Below are 20,007 nucleotides of genomic sequence, written 5' to 3' on the forward strand. Positions count from 1 at the left end.
GCCCGCCCCACCTTGCCCGGCCTGCTCCGAGGGGTGGCCCCAGGGTGGCTGTGCCCGAGTGGGCCACTAGAGGGAGTGGCTAAACTGGGCTTTGACAGGGAGCAGGGATTCAGTGGGGCCGGAAAGAGACTGAGGCCTGGGCCTCAGCTCCCCAGAGAGGTGTCAGGACTGGGCCTCCCCCAGGGCCTGGAGACCAGGAGTGTCTGAGGCAGGGCAGGACTCCGAGAAGCAGCGTTGGACCAGCCTTCATGGAACTTCTTTTCTGTACCATGGAAAAGCCACTCTATCCGAGCACCTCTGAAAGCTGCTGGCTTCCTTCTCCCAAAAGGAAATCAGTGACGGGCTTCCGACCGCTGGGCGGGGGTTGGGATGGAGAGCAGGGTAGGGCCCTGGCCCCCACACACCTTCCTGGTCCCGTCTTGTCCAGACAGGACCCTCTCCCCGTGCAAGACAGCTGTGGGTGGGCAGCGGGCTCTTTGCCTACTGGGACCCCAAAGCAGCTGGGACGCGTTCACCCCAGGCCTTACGGGCAGAGAAACACAGGCGCCCATCACTGCCCCCCGCCAGGCTGCGGCCACCAGGATGGCGGGGGCAGCGCCTGGGCTTCCGGCCCTTCGGCCAACAGTGCACTTTCCTCTGTCACAGCCCCTCGGTGTCCTCAACGGGAAGTCAGGGAGGCCAAGTTCCTTCTAGTGATGTTCTGTGAATTTAGGACCCTGTTCTGGTCCTCATTTACTTCATCTGGAGAAAGAACACCTGCCTTGTTTGTTTTCAATATAAATTTTCCTGTGCTTCTTGTGAAAACAGGCGCTTTGGACAGGAAGTCAGTTCTTGGTGGCTGCAACGCTCTTTTATTGCCCTTACACACTGAGAAAGCACAGCAGGCCAGAAAGCCCCGTCCCCAGCCACCACTTCCAAAGCTCACACAGGGTCTGAGAGCTTCCGCATGAGCTCTGAGGTCAGAACGTGCCCGCCCATCGTGACTATGCTGCCCTAAGGGTGCTCCCCCCGCTCCAGTGTACACACTTGCACACACATCCAGCAGCAGGAAGGCGGCCTGTCCAGCTTCCTTCCAGGTTCCTGGCATATGGGCCGGCTTCAGCTCCACCTGGAACACAGGTTCCTGTCTGAGTGAGCTGGGCTGAAACCCTAAGAGCCTCCTGCATCCCCCCTTCCTGGTGGCTGCCCCTGGACCAAGGACGGTCTGGAGCACATACCTGGCCATCTGCAGGGAGCCAGCCTGGTCACTGAGGCACTGCGGGAGAGGAGGCGGCCATGCCAAATCCGTGCTGCAATCTCCCAGCACCACGTATGGCCCCCGCCCCTGCCCCTGCCCCCGCCCCCAGCCTTCGAGAAGGCTCAGGGAGCAGCTCTGGCAGCAACGTGCAGGGGCCAGTACCACCTGGCCGTGCCAGCTGCTCTCTCAGCCAGAGCAGCAGCTTGGGCCAGCACAGCAGGACAGAAGCCCAGCGTCCCAGTGGCTCCTTACCTCGCACCTCCAGGCGGCACTCGCACTGGGCCTCCCCTTCCAAGTTGGTGGCCCTGCAGGCGTAGACGCCCCCATCGAAGGGGCAGGGCTTTCTGATCTCCAGAGTCAACACTCCCTGCTTGCTGAACATGCGGAAGCGGGCATCTTTGCTCAAGTCCAGGCCATTCTTGAACCAGGAAATCTTGGGCTGCAGATGGGAGGGTGGGAGGGAGCGCTCTCAGATTGAGGGAGACCGAACATTTGTTTCTCCTCTGAGCGCCCACTGGAGTCCCAGACTGGCCAAGGCTGAGGACAAACGGAGCCGGCAGGAGTGTCTCAGCCCTGTTCACGGAGGGACCTGACCCCTGGGTGGAGAGGAAGCAGGGGCAGCCCGGGAAAAGGCTGCTTGAGGTGGGGCCCATAGGTCGCTCTCCTGGGTCAGCCTGGACCAGCGCCCCAGGTCCCTACCTTGGGGCTGCCCCGAACAGCACAGCAGAGAGTAGTGTTATAGCCGGCAATGACCGATCGGTTCACCAGTGGGCGGGTGAAGCTGGGGGCCTCGGAGAAGTCCAGGGCCTTGTACTTGGGCAACTCATACGTGATGCCTGTGGGGGTCAGAACTCAGCATCCGGAGGGCCGCACCCAGCCCGGCGGGCCTCCCGCGGCGGGAGTGAGGGCCCAGCACCTGGTCTGGGGATGAAGACCGGCTCCTTGGTGGCGGCGGCTCTTTCACTGGGCCCCACCGTGTTATGGCTGAAGACCCGGAAGTAGTAGCCGTTGCCGATGATGAGCTCCGACACGACGCAGTGGGTGCGGCGGTAATGCTCCAGGACAGTGAACCACTCCTGGCGGGGAGGGAAAGGAGGGTTCCCTGCGGCTGGCCCTACGCGCTGCCAGGGCCTCTCTCGGGCACCCCTGTGGTCTGCACCCTCACTGTGGAGGGAACCAGGGCAGAGAGGAGGGCCCCGCCCAAGGGCAGGGAAGGGCAGCCTGGCCCCAGGCAGGGTCGGGGGCCCAGCCCCAGGCTCACCATGGTCTTCTCATCTGCCTTCTGAACCGTGTACCCCCAGAGCTCTGTGTTTCCATCATCTTGGGGTGGCTTCCACTCCAGAGCCACATTGAACCCCCACGCCTCTGCGACCTGGATGTCCTGGGGTGGACTTGGCCTGTCTGCAGGAGACAAACTCAGCTGGAAGCCCACGCCTCTGACACAGTACAGGCAGGGGATGCCAGGCTCCAGGGGTCCCCCTGCCTGCCAGGACCTGGCCTGCCATCCTCGGCAGGGGCCCCGGGCCTGCAAGATGGCAAGCGGCAGCCCCGCTCAGGCTGAAGGGGCGCCCAGGGCCACGCACCGACGACCTGCAGCACCAGCTGGGCCTTGTCCTCCATGTTCTCCACACGCAGCGTCACCTGGTAGATGCCCGAGTGGGCACGGCGCGCAGCCCGGATGAACAGGATGGTGTCCGTGGGGCTGTTGCGGATGCTCACCTCCTCACCCGCCAGTGGCTGCCCCTCCTTGGTCCAGGTCACCTGAGGCCGGGGCTTGCCCTGTGGGGGAGCACAGCTCAGCGGCCAGCCTGGCCCGCCCTCCTGGCCCCTGCCCCAGCCCTGCTGAGGACATGCAAGTGTGCCAGGGCAGGGGCCAGCCCTACCTGGAAAGGAATGAGGAGGTTCACGGGCTCCCCGACCTTCTTCTGGATGGTCTGGCGAAGGTGTCTGGGCAGCTGCAGACGAGGCCGCTCTGTGGGCACAGAGAGCAGCTTGGCGGGGCCCGCAGGCCCGGGACGAGGCTGCAGAGCCGCGGCTGGGGCCCCTCCCCTCCCACTGCCCAGCCCTGGCCCCAAAGGTCCCACAGCTCCCACTGCCACCGAGCCTCACACTGCGACACAGGCATGGACCAGAGTGGGTGAGGGACTTATTCACGGCCCGACAGCCAGTCTGTCACAGGCCAGGATGCTAACCATCGAGGCCTTCCCTCTGCAGCCCCTGCGGTTTCCTCTGTCCACTCTGAGCAGCAGTTCCTCAACGATCCACTCTTTGCTGGTGACAGACTAATGGAAAGTGGATCCCCCAGGGGCCAACCTGAGCCCAAGTGACCTCACTGCTCTGTCCTGAGCACATGGACAACGCCGACCTGATGGAGCTGAGAGACCCACACAACAGCTCAATGGTGATGGTGCAACGACCTACCCCTTCCGTGGTCCGAACCCAGGCCTGATGGAGCAGCCAGGCGGGAGGCCCTGCCGCTGCCCGCTCGTGCTGCCCGGGATAAGGGGGCAGCCCCTCGTCCCTGCCCAGTGCTCTTCTCCCTCTGGCAGGCCCTCCCCGACCGCCTCCACCTCCTTGCACTCGAGAGGCACTCACGCAGCAACTCCTGCACCATCACAGGCTCCTTGGTGGTGGCGGGGGGTCCAGCCCCCGCCATATTGTGCGCTCGCACACGGAAGAGCACACGGGCGCCAGTGGGCAGGTCCTTCACCAGCAGCGACGTGCGCTCTATCAGCCCCGGCAGGGCAGACACCCACGCTGAGCCTGCGGGTGGGGCAGAGGCGGCGGTCAGGTGGCAAGGCCGGCAGGGTCCACAGCCTGCTGCCCACATCCCGGTGGCTGGCAGGCCCAGCAGGGGGCAGGGGGCCCGGGTGGGCGGTGCCCTCACCAGAGCCCTCTCGGCGGTACTCCACGCTGTAGCCGTCCAGCCCTCCGGCTCCCGCGCGCTCGGGGGGCCTCCACTTGAGGGAGACGGTGGTGTCGGAGACATCCTCCACTGCCAGGTGGGTGGGCTCGCTGGGCGGGCCTGGGCAGAGGGGAGGCAAACGGGGTCTGAGCGAGGCTGCGCCCCCGTCAGCACAGCTGAAGGATCCAGGAAGACCCTCCCCTTCCACTGGCCTTCAAGCACTATAGAGTTATCCCAGTTTTGTTAAAAGACATGTCTCTAGAAAGACTCAAAAACAAACGCACATCCAGACAGCACCAGCAATTACAGAAGAAAGATCTAAAAAGACATCCAAAACGCCAACGTGCTTAGAAGGAGTCGCTCCTGCCAGATGGTGCAGGAGATGCTATGGAGGCAATTCAAGGGGAAACTAACCCAGAACATGGAAGTTTCCTGGTATTGTACAAGTGAGCTGAGAAACTGAAGTCAGTCCCTGAAGAGGGAGGCCTGAGCCCTTCTCCCCAGGGCACCTTCTTCCTGCCATCTCACCAAACCTTGCCCCTCCCTGTGTCTGCCCCACTACAGCCAGCCACCCTGTCCCCTAGACTCATGGGTCCTAACACCAACAGGGGTCCTCAAGAGTGCCACACCCTCGGGGGCTGCTCTACTTTCTCAACCCCCATTATATAGATGCGGAAACTGAGGCTTGGGGAGACCATGATTCCAGACATTCCTCCTGGGGACTTTCTCAACTCCCATTATACAGATGCAGAAACGGAGGCTCGTGGGAGACCACGACTCCAGATATTCCTCCTAGGGACGAAGGCACTGGCTCTGGTTCCTGGTCCAACGCCCTTTCCACAGACAGACACCCCTCACACCCTCAGCAGCCCCCTGCCCTCACCCCTTCCCTGGTTCACAAACCCTGGCTGAAGAGAGGGGGGAACAGGAGAAAGAAACATCTACGCCAGATGCTGCCCCTGCGCGCTCTCACTTCATCTTAACAGCAGTTCTGTGAAGCAGACATCGTCATCACCCCCACTTCACAGATGCGAAAAGTGAGGCTGGAGAGGTGAGTCTCAGCTCCACCCCCTGCCAGCTGGGCTCCCCAAGCAAGTCATTTACTTCTCAGAGCCTCCCTTCCTTCACCTGTGAGATGACGGGAATGAAGGAAGACGAGGGGTGTGGACGCAGCCCACAGGGCAGCTGTGGGTACTGCGCCCTGGCCGTGGCGGCCTGGGGCAGGGCTCACCGATGGGCATGAAGGGCTGGGAGGCGGGGCTGGGCCTGGACATGCCCACGGCGTTGACTGCGTAGACCCGCATCTCGTAGATCACGCCCTCGATCATGCGCCGCGCCTCGTGGCTCAGCTCCCGCAGCAGGTCAAAGTTCAGCCGCATCCACCGGTAGCTCTTCTTCTTCTTGCGCTCCAGGATGTACCCTGAAAGGGGAGGCAGGCACGCTGGTCTGCCTGCAGCTCAGCCCACCCCCGTCCCACGTGCCCCGCCCAGGGCTCGGTCCCATGCCCTCAGCTCACCCAGGACCGGCTGCCCGCCATCGTAGGCTGGTGGCTCCCAGCGCACCGTGCACGAGTCCTCGCCCACCTTGCTGATCTCAGGAGCCGCGGGAGCATCTGGCACATCTAGGGGAGTGGACCCTCATGTGCTCTGCCTAGCCGGGGCCACCGGTGCCCATCCCCTCACCACCCTAACCAACAGGCTCCCCCGTGCCCCCACAGCCTAACACCACCTTTACAGAATGCGGTTCTCATCAGGTCACCAGCCTGCAATCAACCCGCTATGGCTCCCCACTGCCTGTGTGCCCCCAGGTCCAAGTCCCAACCCGGTCTACGGATCTGAGAGGGGCCCGCGACGTCTGCTGAGACACTAAAGGACTGAACAGACCGGTCCTCCCTGGTTCCCTCCGTGCTCTCCCCTGGACCCCCGCCTCACCGATGACCTTGACCGTGAGGCTGACTTGGTCCTCCCCGACAGGGTTCTTCACTGTGACCACGTAGACGCCCTCGTCCTCCTGCTCAGCCCCCTCGACGGTGAAGATGCTGCGGTCCTTGGTGGTCTCCACTCGGACCCGGCCCTCTGTCTCACACAGCAGCTGGTGGGGGAGAAGTTGGTGGGGGGTACTCAAGTCAGACCCCAGGGGTTCCTGCAGCCTCTGCAGCCACCGACAGCCCTGAGGTGGGCACGGAGCTCAGCCCGGGTCTGCTGGGGAGGCACAGCCTGAGTGGAAACTGCATCGTGTGAGCATCTAATCCAAGACCCTTTCCCACCACCTGCCCGGAGCACGGCCCTCGCTTTGTCACAGAAGGTCAGGCAGTCACCTGTCCTCTCCATCCTCAGTTTCCCTTTCTGACCTAAAGGACCTCACACAATTACTGTGAGGATCTCAAAAGACCTCAGCTGGGCAGCGGAAGCAGCAGCGTGGAGGAGGAGGAAAAGCCAGGAGCGGTGCCCCGGCCGCGAATCCAACCGGATAGGGCCAGGGACCCACTCCCCCGCGGGGAGGGAGCACAAAGTCAAGGCGGCCTCAGGAAGACAAGAGCCAGCAAGCCCCCAAATCCGGAGGACTTCCTGGGGTGTGGAGGGTGGAGACCCTGCCTGGGGCAGGAACACAGCTGGCTCGATGGGGCACCTCAGCAGAGACCTCGCCTGAGGGTGGACACCACGTGGACAGAAACTCACTGCAGGCAAACGAGCCTCCTCCAGCCTCACTCACCTTCTTGTCAAACACCCACTCGTCACCGGCACCTGATTCCTCTGATGCATCGGGGGCTGGTCCTGCTGCGACCTTATTCCCCTGGAAACAGGACGGGAAGGAAGGAGGGAGGGAGGAGGAGGAAGGTCTGGTTTGGCCTGGAGGGAACCCGGCCAAGCACCCTGTCCTTGTCTCTGCCCACCCTCGGCCAGCTGTAAGGCATGCGCAGGTGGGGTGGGCAGCATGCTGGGCCCATGCACCCACTTTACAGACAGGAGCATGGGGGGAGGGGTCCACAGTACCTTTGTGATGGTCTTCTGCCAAATTACAGTGGGAGCAGGGTCCCCGGATATAGGGACATCCAGGCGTAGCTTGTTCCCGGCCACCACCACGATGGTGTCCGGCACGCGGCCTGGGCAGTCCAGGTGGATCTTGGGAGGTTCTGGCAGGGAGATAGGACAGGTCAGAGAAAGAAGAAAAGGGCCCCAGGCCTCTGAAAGAAGGGGCAACTGGAAGAAGCACATGCCCTGGGTGCTGGTTTATTTTCTGAATTGATTTTATCGAGGTATAGTTTGCATACAATCAAACGCCAACACTTGAGCACCCTGCTTAACGAGTGCTGATGAACATGCCCCCATGTAACCACTGCCCATCAACACCTGCCCAGGAAGCCCCAGGGAGGTTCAGAACACTGGGTCACCTAGGACAGCATTTCTCAGATTGTGTTTGGGGGAACACCAGTGTCTTCCTAGAAAAAAAAAATTTCCATGGAAAATATTTAAGAAACCCTGGGTTAAACCAAGTTGAGTAGGACTTTTCAGAGCCTTTGACGTGCCAATGCACTTTTCGAATCAACAAGCAGTAGACAGACGGACGGTTCAGAGTTTCTCAAACTTAATGAACCCTGTTTGGAAAGCCCTGACCTGGAGCCTGCCTCAGCCTGGATGAGTCTCCTGAAGTTAAGATCCTAAAATGCCTGATTACAGTTTAACCTAAATGCAGGAGAAGTACTTCTAAAAGCAAAAAAGATTCAATAATAAAACCCCACAACTGTGATGTCCTCTGCAAGCTCACACATACCACCTTAGGTCAGCGTTCCTATCACCCCATTGGGGAGCCACTTCAGGGTCCCCATTTTAGAGGTGAGGACACTGAGGCTGAGATAGACCACAGCTGGCCTGTGGTCAGAGTGGCAGAGCTGAGGCTGGGCCTCAGGCTGAGCCAGGTCCCGACTCCCAGCTCCTTGCTTCTGCTGAGTGGAGAGGAGACCCTGGCGGGGTGGGGGGAGGCAGCAAGCCGGGGCCCAAGACTCACCCTGCCTGGGCACGAAGTCAATCTTGACCTCTGCAAGAGACAGAAGAGCAAGTGGCACCAGGGTGCAGGCCAGGCCCAGCTGCAGGGGCCCCTCTGCCCCTCACACCGGCTCACCCATGAAGTGGAGCTTGGCAGACAGGTTACAGGCGAAGCCTTCCGGCACAAAGCTGTAGTCCGCCTCATCTGCAGGCGTGACGTCATCAATGGTCAGCTTGTGGACCCTAGAGGGCAGTGGTGGCTCAAGGGACCCTGCTGGGCCACGCACCCCTTGCCTCACCAGACACCCCAGCCAGGGCTCCAGGGAGCTCTTGCCCTGCCCTGGCTCAATGGTGTGCAGAGTGTTTTCTCAGACCTCCCTGGTGGTCCAGTGGTTAGGAATTCACCGGCCAACGCAGGGGACATGGATTCGACCCCTTGTCCGGGAAGATCTCACATGCTGAGGAGCAACTAAAGCAGTTGGATCTAGAGCTGGTCCTCCTCAAAAAGAAACACCACCGCAATGAGAAGCCCCAGCACTGCAACCAAAGGGGAGCTCCCGCTTGCCACAGCTCGAGAAAGGGTGCACAGCAACAAGGACCCAGAACAGCCAAAAACTAAAAAATTTTTTGAGTGCTGTCTTTCTCTGCTTTTGAATTTTTCCGCTCCCTTGCCTGCTTTCAGAGGCAGGCAGTGTAGACATGTCCCCTTGGCTGGGCCCTTGGAGACTGGGCAGGGGCTTGTCACATTAATCTCTGTGACCTTGAGCCCAGCACGGGCTGGCCCAGATACTCAGGGTATGAGTAAGAGAGTGGGAGACAGTGAGGGCCCCTGGCCAGAGCCATGCCCCACGGTGCCCTGCCCTGCCCTGGTCACGAGCTGGGGGAAGAGGCTGGGGGTCCCAGCCTGTCTCTCTCACTGCTTCATCTTTGTCTCCGACTTCCTCCTCCATCTCCAATGGACCCTCCAATGCTTCTGCCTCTCCACACTTCGGTGTGTCCCTGTCCTCTTTGTCTCTGTCCTGTGTGTCTGTCCCTTCTAGCTCTCCTGTCTCTCAATCTCTGTTTCTGGCTCACTCTCGGTGTTAGGCATCTCTTCTGGTCGTCTCTTTTCCTTTGCTTCAGTCTGTTTCTCTATGCGTCTGTCCCTCCGTCTGTCTGTGTCTCTATCTCAGTCTCTGTTTCTTGCTGTCTCTCTGTGGCTCTGTCCCTGGCACACCCTGCACACTCACCGCCCGATGTGGGACACCTTTATGCGGCTGTCAGGCACCAGCTCCTTTCCGTTCTTCAGCCATACCCCCCGCACGTTCTCATCTGACACCTCACACTTGAACACAGCCTGGTCCTTTGAGCCCACCGTCAAGTCTGCGATGCTCTGGTACACCTCCAGCTTCTTCTCTGCGGGGGCAGGGCAGACCCAGTGAGCTGGGGAGGGTGTGGGTGGGTGGGAATCCCTGCGGAGATCTCCTGGGCTTGTGAAAACACGAGTGCATGCATGAGTGCAATGCTTGTGTGCCTGTGACGGTGCTGTGGACACAGGAACCTAAGTGCGCCGGGGTGGGTGATGCCAACGAGGCCCATCTGAACCTCCCAACGCTCTCCAGGTGGTCACCCCAGCATCCCCATTTTATGGATGAGATAAGTGAGGTTTGAGGTGTTGAAGTGACATGTCCAGGACCATGCTGGCCTCAATGCTGGCTTTGCTCAATTCCCGTGGCTGGGGTCTCACCCTGCACGATGAGCTCGGCCAGAGCCTGACCCCCACTGGTGCGCAGCGCATAGTGCCCGGCGTCCTCCAGTGTCGCCTCGTTGATGATCAGGTGGTGCTTCTGACCATCCTTCTTGAACCGGTATTTAAAGGTCTCCTCCCGGGTCAGCTCCACCCCGTCCTTCAGCCTGGCCAGAGGGTGGGCAGCAGGTGCCAGGGCCCCCTCTGGGGACACCCCAGGCCCCCGGCCCTGCCCCACGACCCCCTGCCTCAGCACTCACCATTTGACCTGCGCCCCCTCCTCAGACACTTCACACTCAAACTCCACTCGCTGTCCCACCATCACCAGCTGGTCCTCCAGCGGCCGCGTGATCAGCACGGGGGGCTCTGTCAAGCGGAGGGAGCGAGATGGGCAGGCCGCTCAGCGGGTCCCCTCTTAGGGTCTCCAGGCCCCGGGCCCACCTTTGACGAAGAGCTCAGTGCTGCACTTCTCGTCGCCCACCACACACTGGTAGGCTGCGTCGTCCGCCAGCGAGCACTGGCTAATGGTCAGCGTGCGCTTGGCACCGATGGACTCGAAGATGTACCTGGGTAAGGCCAGGGTGGTGGCAGGAGACCCATGGACTCCCCGCCTGGGCCCTGGGTGCCCCCTCAAACCCCCATCGGGACCCCTGTGCCCCCACCCCAAGGAACCTTACTTGCTGTGGAGCAGAAGAGGCCCGTGGAGCATTCCCGATGGGAGGAGGGAGATCGAGAGAAAATGAGCAGGGAAAGAGCCGGGAAGAAACAGAGACGAGAGTCAGAACCCAGAGAAACGGGGAGAGACAGAGATAGGGAGTGAGAGCTGGCCAGAGGGCAGGGGCGGAGAGAGAGGCAGGACAGCAGGGTTGCGGAGCAGCCCTCCCCGGCCCCAGCACCCGCCCTCACCTGCCGCTCATCTGAATCTCCTGTCCATTCTTAAGCCACTTGACCTCGGCGTCAGGATCGGCCAGCTCCACCATCAGCCGGATCTTGTGGCCCTTGCTCACCTGGTAGGCCGGCTGCAGCTTCTTCTGAAAGGCTGAGCACCCCCACCCTCAGCCCCCAGCTCCCCAGGCTGACCCAGGCCAGGAGGACAAGGTCCTGCCTCCCCGTGTCTCTCTCTGGGCCTCTGCTGGGACCTGTCTCCTTATCTCTGTCAGCTCCTTGTCTCTCTGTCTTCCTTCCCTGGGGTCCACTTCACCTGCTCAGCTCAGAGCTAGGGTTCGGGGCTTCCAGAAAGGCAGGAGCTCAGCAGAAGAACGGGTGGTGGGACAAGTGGGCCTTCTCTTCCTCTCCGATCTGTTTCTGCGGCAACCCCCAGGTTCACGCCCTCCTTCTAGGTGCCTGCGTCTCAACTCGGTTTCCAGGGCCTCCATGTCAAGCCCACCATGGGGAAGGGCTGGCCCGAGCCCTAGCCTCCGACCCACCTGGGGTAGGGGCCGGGGGCGCCCACCTGCACCCACCTGTTGTTTGCCTGTGAGGGGGCTTAACCAGGGTTTTCTCTTCCCGGGTCGGGTCGGGGGGCAGTGTCCTCTGGGCTTAACTGGCTTCTCCCCCTTCTAGGGGTATGGGGAGAATCAAGCAGGCTACTTTTTTCCCCAAGGGCGGGTCAGGGAGGAAGGGGCCTCCTGGCTTTGGCTGTGGAGAGGAGGGCTGGCCTGGGCTCCATCCTCTTCCTGCGGCATCTCCGGGCTAACTTTGCCCTTTTCTTTTTCTGTGCGACCAGATGCCAACCCGGGCACCCCGGCTTTTTCCCGCCAGAGAAGAGGACGTTCACCCAAACGGTCCCTTCTCGGGTGTCTCTGAGTCAAGCTGGACGCCGCTCTCTTTCCCGGAAGCGCGCCTGTGCGCCGCCGTGCGTGCACGTGCCTGCGTCTGCGCGCCGCTGTGCGTGCACATGCGTGCACGCGCCTGGGGAGGCGCTCAGCCAGCCCTCGCCTCGCCTGGCTCTGCGCACGAGGCTCACCTGTGCTCTTCTTCTCGTCCCGCTTTATGCCCTTGAGCCTCTTGAGCATGCCCCGCAGGTCGGTGACTCCGTGCTGGAAGGCGATGCGCTCGTACTCCGACGGGGGTGCCTGCCGCAGGATCTCCCACACGTCCTCCTCAGCGGGGGCCTCCAGCCTGCGTCCACGTGGCGAGGCCTCAGGGCCCCCGTGGCCAGGACAGAGTTGTTGTCCCCTCCCCTCCCCTCCGCAAGCGGGAGCTGCTTCTGCCCCTCTGACCCTTCCCTTCTGGTGGAGCAGCTTGAACTGGAGTGGATCCTGGACCAGTTCTGGGGATCATGAGGCCTTACGTGCTCAGTGTGGGGGACTGGGACTGGGAGGGGCTCCTGGCTAAAGTAGGGGTGATAGGGCCGGGTGGGGGCTTCCTGGGACACTCACCTCGGGGTCCGTAAACTGCTGCTCCAGGCAGGAAAGAAAGGCAGTGTACACAGAGACAGAACAGAGAAGAACAAAGGTGATTCCATATTGAATCCATGCCTTTAGCACTAACCCCTGTCCTCTGTTGCCTGCGTTTCGTCAAGCTGGCTCTGTGCCCTTGTAAAAGCATGTTGTCTATGCTGCTGCTAAGTCACTTCTGTGACCCCATAGACAGCAGCCCACCAGGTTTCCCTGTCCTTGGGATTCTCCAGGCAAGAATACTGGAGTGGGTTGCCATTTCCTTCTCCAATGCATGAAAGTGAAAAGTGAAAGTGAAGTCACTCATTCGTGTCCGACCCTCAGCGACCCCATGGACTGCAGCCTTCCAGGCTCCTCCATCCATGGGATTTTCCAGGCAAGAGTACTGGAGTGGGGTGCCATTGCCTTCTCATACCCTGAACTATAAAGTATATGACAGTCCATTCTTAAGGCTGTGTCTCCCTGGCTGGACCTTTAAAGGTATAGAACACTTTTCATTTGTATGGAGATAAAAAATTCCAAAAGACAACAATTATCTTGTGGGAAGTTTACAAGAACATTGTGACCAAATCTCCCTGGAGGGCTGCAAGAACAAAGCATTCTACTAAGAAGTCTGTGATAACCAGCCACACCCCCTCCCCCTTTCAGTAGAAAAGAGACCAGAATTCTAACTGGGGTAAGGTGGTTCTTTGGGACATTAGTCCACCATCTTCTTGGTTTGCTGGTTTTCTGAATAAAGTCATTATTCTTTGCCCCCAACAAGTTGTCCTTCGATTTACTGGCCTGTCGTGCAGCACGCAATACAAGTGTGGACTCAGTAACAAAGGCACGGGTCATCCCTCCACGAACAGACATGGGGCCTCACCTCCACTTTCCTCCCTGCACTCACACCTTTCTGTTTACAGGGCACCCGTGGCCTTGTTTATTCCTCCTGAGCTCCGATAGGTGAGTGTCAGGAGAGCCGGAGGCTCAGAGACTCTCCCCAGTCAGTGGAGATCCTCACCCAGATCCTCACCCAGGTCAGTCTGATCCCCAGCCTTGTCATCTGTCATCTTCCCTGGTGGGGATGGCCCTGCTACCCCCAAAGCACTTGACCCCAGTGCTCATTCTCTGGGCTGAAGCAGCACTGGCCGTAATGCAGGGTCCAAGAGAGGGAGGGACAGGACACAGAGGACACGAGTCAGTTGCACTGGGTGGGGCTAGGTGGGCAATTCCTGAGGCTTTGGAGTCCTCTCCCAGCTTGTGGGTCTCCAGAGCCTATTGGGAAGAGCTGTCACAGACAAGTGTAGGCTGGTCACGGGAACAGTGTGAGGATATTCGTTCATCGATGTAACCTCTGCTGAGCTCTCTGACTCTTCCCAGCACCTGGACTGTCCCGTCCGACAGACAAGGAAACCAGCTCCGAGTGGTGCATGACCTGCTCGGGGTCACACAGCTGGAAAGCCGCAGGGCTGGCATCGGGGAGCCACGTGTTCTGGGAGCTGCTTCCCTGGGGCTTACCTCTTCCTTAGCAGCGAGCTGAAGTCCAGAGTCGCAGTGTCTTCATGGCTGTCGCTGTGGAGAGGAACCCCCAGTGAGGCCACGACAGAGCCAACTGTGAATAGAAGGGTCTGGGAGCGGGGCCGTGGGGGTGGGGCAAGGCAGAGAGAGGGACACTGACAGAGCGGGCGCGCCCTGCCCGTCTCAGACCCCTGGGGTCGTCATACAGGTGGATAGGAAGGGGTACCGGATAGGAAGGGGTACCTGATGCGCCGACCGCCTCCAGCCAGGCTCCTGCGGGGATAAGACTCAGACTTTTCACCTGCCCGGGGAGCTTACTCTCTTCCACACCCATCCATTTCAGCCTGGCCATTCACATTACCCCAAGTCCTGGTCCCTATGTTATGCCCCTGCTCTGACCCCCATATCAACCCCAGTCCTGGTCCCCCCAACATCCCGCCCCAGCCCTGGCCCCCCACATCACCCTGGCCCTGACCCCAAGGGGCCACAGACCCCAGCACTGGCCTCCCCCACGGGCCCCAAGGAGGGAGGGCTACTCACGTGCGGCGGAAAGTTGATCGGAGGTCCACATCTCCGGGGCCAACAGCCTCTGGTTTCAAAGAGGGGGGATGAGAGTCATGGGGAAGTTTTTAGAGGGGGCCTGCCCACCTATGACCCCTTGACAGTGGGCATCTGTCCCAGGAACCTGCCCTCTGAACCTTTCCCAGCCCACGTTGAGGAACCAGGGGTGTGGTGCAGCTCAAGGTCTCCAATACCTTCCAGATTCATCTCCCTCCCATCTCTCGACTCACCCTTCACCTCTTCACCAGTGCCTAATCACCAGACACCAAGATGATACCCAGAGGAGATCTGAGGTCAAGCCCCACCCCAACCCTAGAAGCCCCGATGTATTTCTTGCACGCTTCTGTGTGAATAGCACTGGGCGTGTGATCAGCGGGCGTATGGCCAGGCCTCAGCATCCCCCTTAGTACTGGGAAGTGGAGGCGGGGGTGGGGACTGGACCCACAGGGAGCCTGAACCCAACAGACACCACAGGGCCCCTCACCATGGACAGTGAGGTTGAAGTTGCAGCTGTCAAATTTGTCCTTGGTGGACACCTCACAGCGGTAACCACCGGCAAAGGAGGCCTGGGCATCCATGATGTACAGCTCAAATAGGTAGACCTGTGGGAGTGAGGTGTCAGGAGAGGCTGCAGGCCAGGAGACAAGGCCCTGCACCCGAAAGGAGACTGGGGGGCTGAGGACCACCGACCTTCTCACCCCTTGGGGCTTAAACGAATCCATTCAGTTTTGAACGCATAAAAACGGGGCCCCTTCTCAAGACACATTGCCATCTGCTGGCACAGGGTGGTAATAAAATAGAAATCAAGGGTGGCTACAAGGCAAGTGGCATTCGCTTAGGATGAGGCATTTGGGGGGAATTTCCTGGCAGTTCAGTGGTTAGGACTCCATGCTTCCACTGCAGTGGGCCCAGGTTGGATCCCTGATTAGGGATTCTGAGAGCCACGCAGTTCAGCACCCCCAAAAAGGCATTTTTGTTCAGGGAACTGCCCACACAACTGAACATGACCACCCTACCCTTCCAGAAGCCCCCTTGCTTGGGCCAGGACTGTGGAAGAGTGGGAGGAGCAAAGGCTGGGAGTCAAAGCACAAGTTCCAGGCCTGGCTATGAGTGACCTGGGACCAACAACAGAAACCTCTCAAGCTTTGGTTTCCTCGTGTGTGTAGAGAATTGTTGTGGTGGCTCATCAAGGGCTCCGCGAGCTCTGATAGCCTTCCATATGGGGTCTTTGCACCCTCACTGACTGGTGCCCCCCAGGCTTTATTACGCCCCTTTGAGACTATCATAGTTTCCCTAGTGGTTCAGTGGTAAAGAATCCAGCTGCCAATGCAAGAGACATGGGTTTGACCCTCGGGTTGAGAAGATCCCCTGGAAGAGGAAATGGCAACCCACTCCTGGGAAATCCCATGTATAGAGGAGCCTGGCGGGCTACAGTCCATGGGGTCGCAAAGGTCGGATGCGACTGAGCGCACCCCTGAGACTATCACGCCTCTGAGCCCCCATGTCCTTCTATGCCCCCCAATAACCCTCCTCGGAGCCTCGCCAAGCTCGCTGTGTGCCGCTGACCCCCCAACCAGCTTTGCAGGCTTTCCACGACCCTGCTCTGCACCTCCCCTGTGGCTCAGGTCTCACAGTGCCCCCTGCCTCTCTGTGCCCCTGGGCCTTCCAGGGGCTCTCCACGTGCCCTCGCGGTGCGTCCCCGTGACCCTGCGCCCGCGGACCCCACCTTGCTGGTCCGATCGTAGCTGTCGCGCAGCTGTAGGTGCTGCCCCACCTTGCTGCTCAGGTCCACCCACTTGCCCTTGAACCACTTGACCACGGGCGGTTTCAAGAGGCTGGCTCCGGCCACGCGGGCCGAGAAGGTGATGTTGCCACCTGCAGGAGAGGGGCGACCGTCTGGGCTTGGGGGACGCCCTGGACCTCCGTCCCCTCTCCTCGCCCCCGGGGGCAACAGCCCCGCACTCACCCACGGTCACCTCGCCGTCCTGTGGCCTCATCACAAAGAGGCCGATGGGGTCGCCAGGGGCACTGGGGCCCTCAGGGGCCGCTGAGCTGGACCCTGTGGGCAGAGGCGTTTGAGACCTGCCCTGGGACACCCCCATCCACAGACCCGGCCTCCCTGCCCCACTCCTCTCACCTTCAGGACTAGGGGCGCCTGCTTCCACCTCAGGGGCAGAGGTTGGGGCCTCTCCCAGGGCTGCAGGGGCCTCGGTGGGGGCGGGAGCAGGGGCTGACACAGGCTCTGCTTTCCCTGGAGGGGATCAGGTCGGGGGTTGTGGAGCAGCTTCTAATCAGAGTCGCCCTGCCCCCCGCCCCAGTTATCTTGTCCCTGGTCCTTCCCATCTTTGCAGGAAGTCCATCCAGCCTGCGTTTGACCTTCTCCCTGCCCTCACCAGCTCTCTGTGCCCTCATCTCAGAGGGTCGGCCTGAACATCCCTCCTCTCCTTCTCCAGGCTCGGGTCTTGGTCCAGCCCGTCAGGCTGGGCTGGGGCTCGGCACACACCCACAGGTTTGTGGGGCTTCCCTGCCAGCACACCCAGCCCACCAAGTTCCCATCCGTGTGGGGGTGTCCAGCGGGAGGTCAGTGTTACGTCTGACTCATCTCTGAACTTCCCCCACCTCCAGAACGGCCCAGATGGGCCAGGGAGCCTCGCGGGGACACTCAGAAAGGTCTTGCTACAGAAAACGGGAAAAGGCCACGGCGGGCTGAAGGCTCACCCAGGGCCAAGGCAAGAAAGTGGGAAGACAGCTCCTGTGCGGTGATGGACAGAGAGCTGGAGGGGCTGCTCCAATTTCAGGGAAGGCTGCCCTGACGCTTACCTGCGTCTACGACCTTGAGGTCAAACTTGACCTTGGAGGAGCCAGCAATGACTGCGTAGGAGCCCTGGTCGGCGGGACCCGCGTCCCGCACTGTCAGCGTGTGCCGCGTGCCCTCGGCTGCCAGGCCGTATTTCTCGCTGGCGCTGATGTCGCTGCCCACCCGCTGCCAGCGCACCTTCAGGCCCGCCCGCTCTGTCTCGGCCTCAAACACGGCAGGGCTGCCGGCAGCCACTTCTGCGGACCGCGGCTTCTTGCTGAAGGCGGAGACTGAGGGGCCGATGGAGTTTGCAGGGGTCCCTGGCTTGCCCCTGCACCCCATTCCTACATCCCCTCTTATTAAATAAGGTGATGAGCGCTTTAATGGATCACCTCATTTAATGCTCCAGTGGCTCTACAAGGTAGGTGCAGTTATCCCCAGAGGAGGTCTCTGAGGCTCAGAGAAGTTAAGTGACTTACCCAAGATCACACAGCCAGGAAGTGGGAGAGCCAGGCCTGAGGAATTTTGCTAGGTGTGTCCCTGAAGAGCCCACCCTCTCTGCCTGTGGAAGCCCAACCCCCACCAGTTGGGGCCTTTGGCAAGGGGCCAGCATTCTGCCTACTTGGACATGGCTAAATTTGTCCTCTAAGGGCCTGGGGCTGGGAATCAGCAAGTGAGATAAAGCTGGACTGGGAGAGGGCTGGGGCTGGGGGGCTGATCCCTGACCTGGACAACCTTGGAAGGCCAGGGCGGGGACTCCAGGCTGTGACTTTCTCTGCCCTTGGTGGTGGCTCAGGGACCTCTTGCCCACCCTCTCCCCAGAGCAGAGGCCCTGCATCACTTCAGTGTGGGGGCTATGCCTGGTGTGGGGGCCACAGGGGCGCAGGCTGGCAAAGCAGAGACTCTCAGAACAGGAAGCAACCCACCAAAGCCCTCTTTGTAGAGTTGGGGAAACCGAGACCCAGAAAGGGGAGGGGCCTGTCCAAGGTGTTCAGGGAGACAGACTTGAGTCTGGAGCCATCCTGGGGTGCCTCCTGCGGCAGTCTTTCCCCAAAAGGCAAGCCGGGACCTAACCTTGCTGCAGAAGATGGGGATGCAGGCAGGGAAGGGGTTACCTGGCATCCTGAGAGTGGGGCGATGGCCCTGGGGGCTTCCTGCCTTGGCTGTCTCCCCGTCTGGGCCCCTGACCCTGGTTTACCCTCACTCTCATCAGAACGATGAGAAGGAGAAACTGAGAATTGAAAAAGGACCCAGGAGGACAGAGGCCCTGTCCTGGGAACCCCTCAGGAGCTCATTCCTGGGCCCACCCCCAACCGAGGATGTCCGCAGCCCTCCATGCCCCACGATTGGCCCCCAGCCCAGGCCTGGAGCTACCTGGTTTCTTCCCTGGCTCAGGCATCTTGAGAGAGGTCACAGCAGGAACCCAGCAGGCACAGGCCACCCAAAGAGACTCTGAGCAGGGCTCCGGTCCCCGACTATATAAGGGGCCGCCCCCTCTCCAGACCTTCCTTATCTGCACCCTGCCCGGCCACCTGCTAAATATAGACAAATTCCCGAGATCAAGGGCTCTCCAGGAGAATGTGTGGCCCTGGCTTTCTCTGCTGGCCCCTGGCCCCTCCCCCTCCTCCACCAACCCCACAGGACAGATTCTGCCCCCCAACCCTCAGTGAACACAGGGGCACCCCAAGCCCTGTCCGTGTGTCCTTGTGACAGGCAAATTGAGCGGTGGGAGTGTGCGGGGCCCAGAACCCTGAAGCTGTCAGGTCAGAGGCATCCATGTCGGGTGATGGTTACACCCACAGACCCCGAGTCCCAGCTTCCCTCAGTGTCCTTCTGAACCCCCGCAACTGCCTCCACACCCCACACCCCGCCAAAGTCGCAAAGAACGTCAGCCTCTACATAGAAAGGAGCAAATCACATGTGACCTACTGTGAGCAAGACCCACTATCAGGGAAGGTCATTTGCTCCGCCCCTCAACTGTCAGGAGCAAGGAATTCTATATACAAGCATTGTCCGTGTGGTCAACACTTGCCATCCCTTTCAACATAAATCCATTCTCTTCTGCCATTTTAACCACGTTTAAACTGCATCTCATGTCCCTGGGCCGTCTTTCAAAAGGCATCGGGACTTTGGGACTTCCCCGGTGGTCCAGGAGTTAGGACTCTGCGCTTCCACTGCTGGTGGCCAGGTTCAGTCCCCGGTCGGGGGACCAAGATCCCATATGACACAGCCAAATATTTAAAATAAATTAATCCATAAAAATTCAGAGACTGAGCTCGGGGCTCAGAGATCCATGGAGGGGGCTTATGGTTGAGTTTCCCCAGCCTGAGGGCTCAGGGCACTCCAGAGGGTGTCTGCCCCAACACAAATGGCCCCAGAATCTGGATTCTCTGAGGTCTGTGGGTTGCTGATGAGAGTTCCCTCACTCCCAGGCTGCCGGCCGCCTCTTCTTGCTACTGTTGGAAGCAAAACCCTTACAAGTCTCATGGCTCATGTTTTTCTGCCTCTCCCCTGCTGTGGGCCAGAGGCCAGCACAACCAGGCACCAGGGTACGTGGGAGGAGTTCTCTTGTGTCAGGGTCCTGCCAGCAGGGATTCCATGAGCTGCTCTGCTGCTTACCGGAGCTCTGGGGCTTCATTCTTGCTCCTGGTCAAGCTGCACTTTACCCCCTTGCAGACACATGAAGCTTCCCGCCTCGCACAGCCATGGCAGCCCTTCACTACACGCGTAACCTTGGACAAATGGGTTGACCTCTGTTAGCTTCAGTTTCCCAGTCTATCAAACCGGGCATTAGATTCCACTTCTCAAGGTTAACACGCAGTAAATGGCTAGAATATCCAGTGTTGTTGCCCTTATTATCATCATCAACATTGGGCTCATAACAGAAAGATTCAACGAG

At 60.2% G+C, this 20,007-nt stretch overlaps 1 protein-coding gene across 1 annotated transcript; it reads right to left on the reverse strand.

Moving 5' to 3' along the window:
- Window positions 1-824: 824 nt before the first annotated feature.
- On the reverse strand, window positions 825-18,562 carry MYBPC3 (myosin binding protein C3). Its single transcript, XM_042233515.1, has 33 exons — window positions 18,483-18,562; window positions 17,132-17,398; window positions 16,449-16,562; window positions 16,278-16,370; window positions 16,038-16,186; window positions 14,796-14,913; window positions 14,291-14,339; window positions 13,994-14,023; window positions 13,751-13,804; window positions 12,233-12,250; window positions 11,818-11,972; window positions 10,758-10,890; window positions 10,529-10,531; window positions 10,293-10,417; window positions 10,112-10,217; window positions 9,852-10,018; window positions 9,355-9,520; window positions 8,262-8,368; window positions 8,148-8,177; window positions 7,136-7,275; window positions 6,855-6,935; window positions 6,074-6,233; window positions 5,659-5,763; window positions 5,374-5,562; window positions 4,125-4,262; window positions 3,833-4,000; window positions 3,121-3,209; window positions 2,821-3,016; window positions 2,499-2,638; window positions 2,154-2,313; window positions 1,937-2,073; window positions 1,490-1,676; window positions 825-1,108 (listed from the first exon to the last, which is right to left on the reverse strand). The coding sequence occupies exons 1-33, from the start codon at window positions 18,505-18,507 to the stop codon at window positions 984-986; spliced, it is 3,924 nt and encodes a 1,307-aa protein (XP_042089449.1). The 5' UTR covers window positions 18,508-18,562; the 3' UTR covers window positions 825-983.
- Between the last annotated feature and the right edge of the window lie 1,445 nt (window positions 18,563-20,007).

Source organism: Ovis aries, chromosome 15 (assembly GCF_016772045.2).
Source record: "Ovis aries strain OAR_USU_Benz2616 breed Rambouillet chromosome 15, ARS-UI_Ramb_v3.0, whole genome shotgun sequence".
Classification (NCBI taxonomy): domain Eukaryota; kingdom Metazoa; phylum Chordata; class Mammalia; order Artiodactyla; family Bovidae; genus Ovis; species Ovis aries.

Bases quoted from the DNA above. Each gene is read 5' to 3' on its own strand.
- MYBPC3 (XM_042233515.1), bottom strand. From the start codon at position 18,507: ATGCCTGAGCCAGGGAAGAAACCAG. The intron at 8,178-8,261 runs GTGAGCCGGTGT...TGTCTCTTGCAG, and splicing joins TGCCAAGCTCCACTTCATGG to AGGTCAAGATTGACTTCGTG. The intron at 5,563-5,658 runs GTGAGCTGAGGG...CTCCCCTTTCAG, and splicing joins TGGCGGGCAGCCGGTCCTGG to GGTACATCCTGGAGCGCAAG.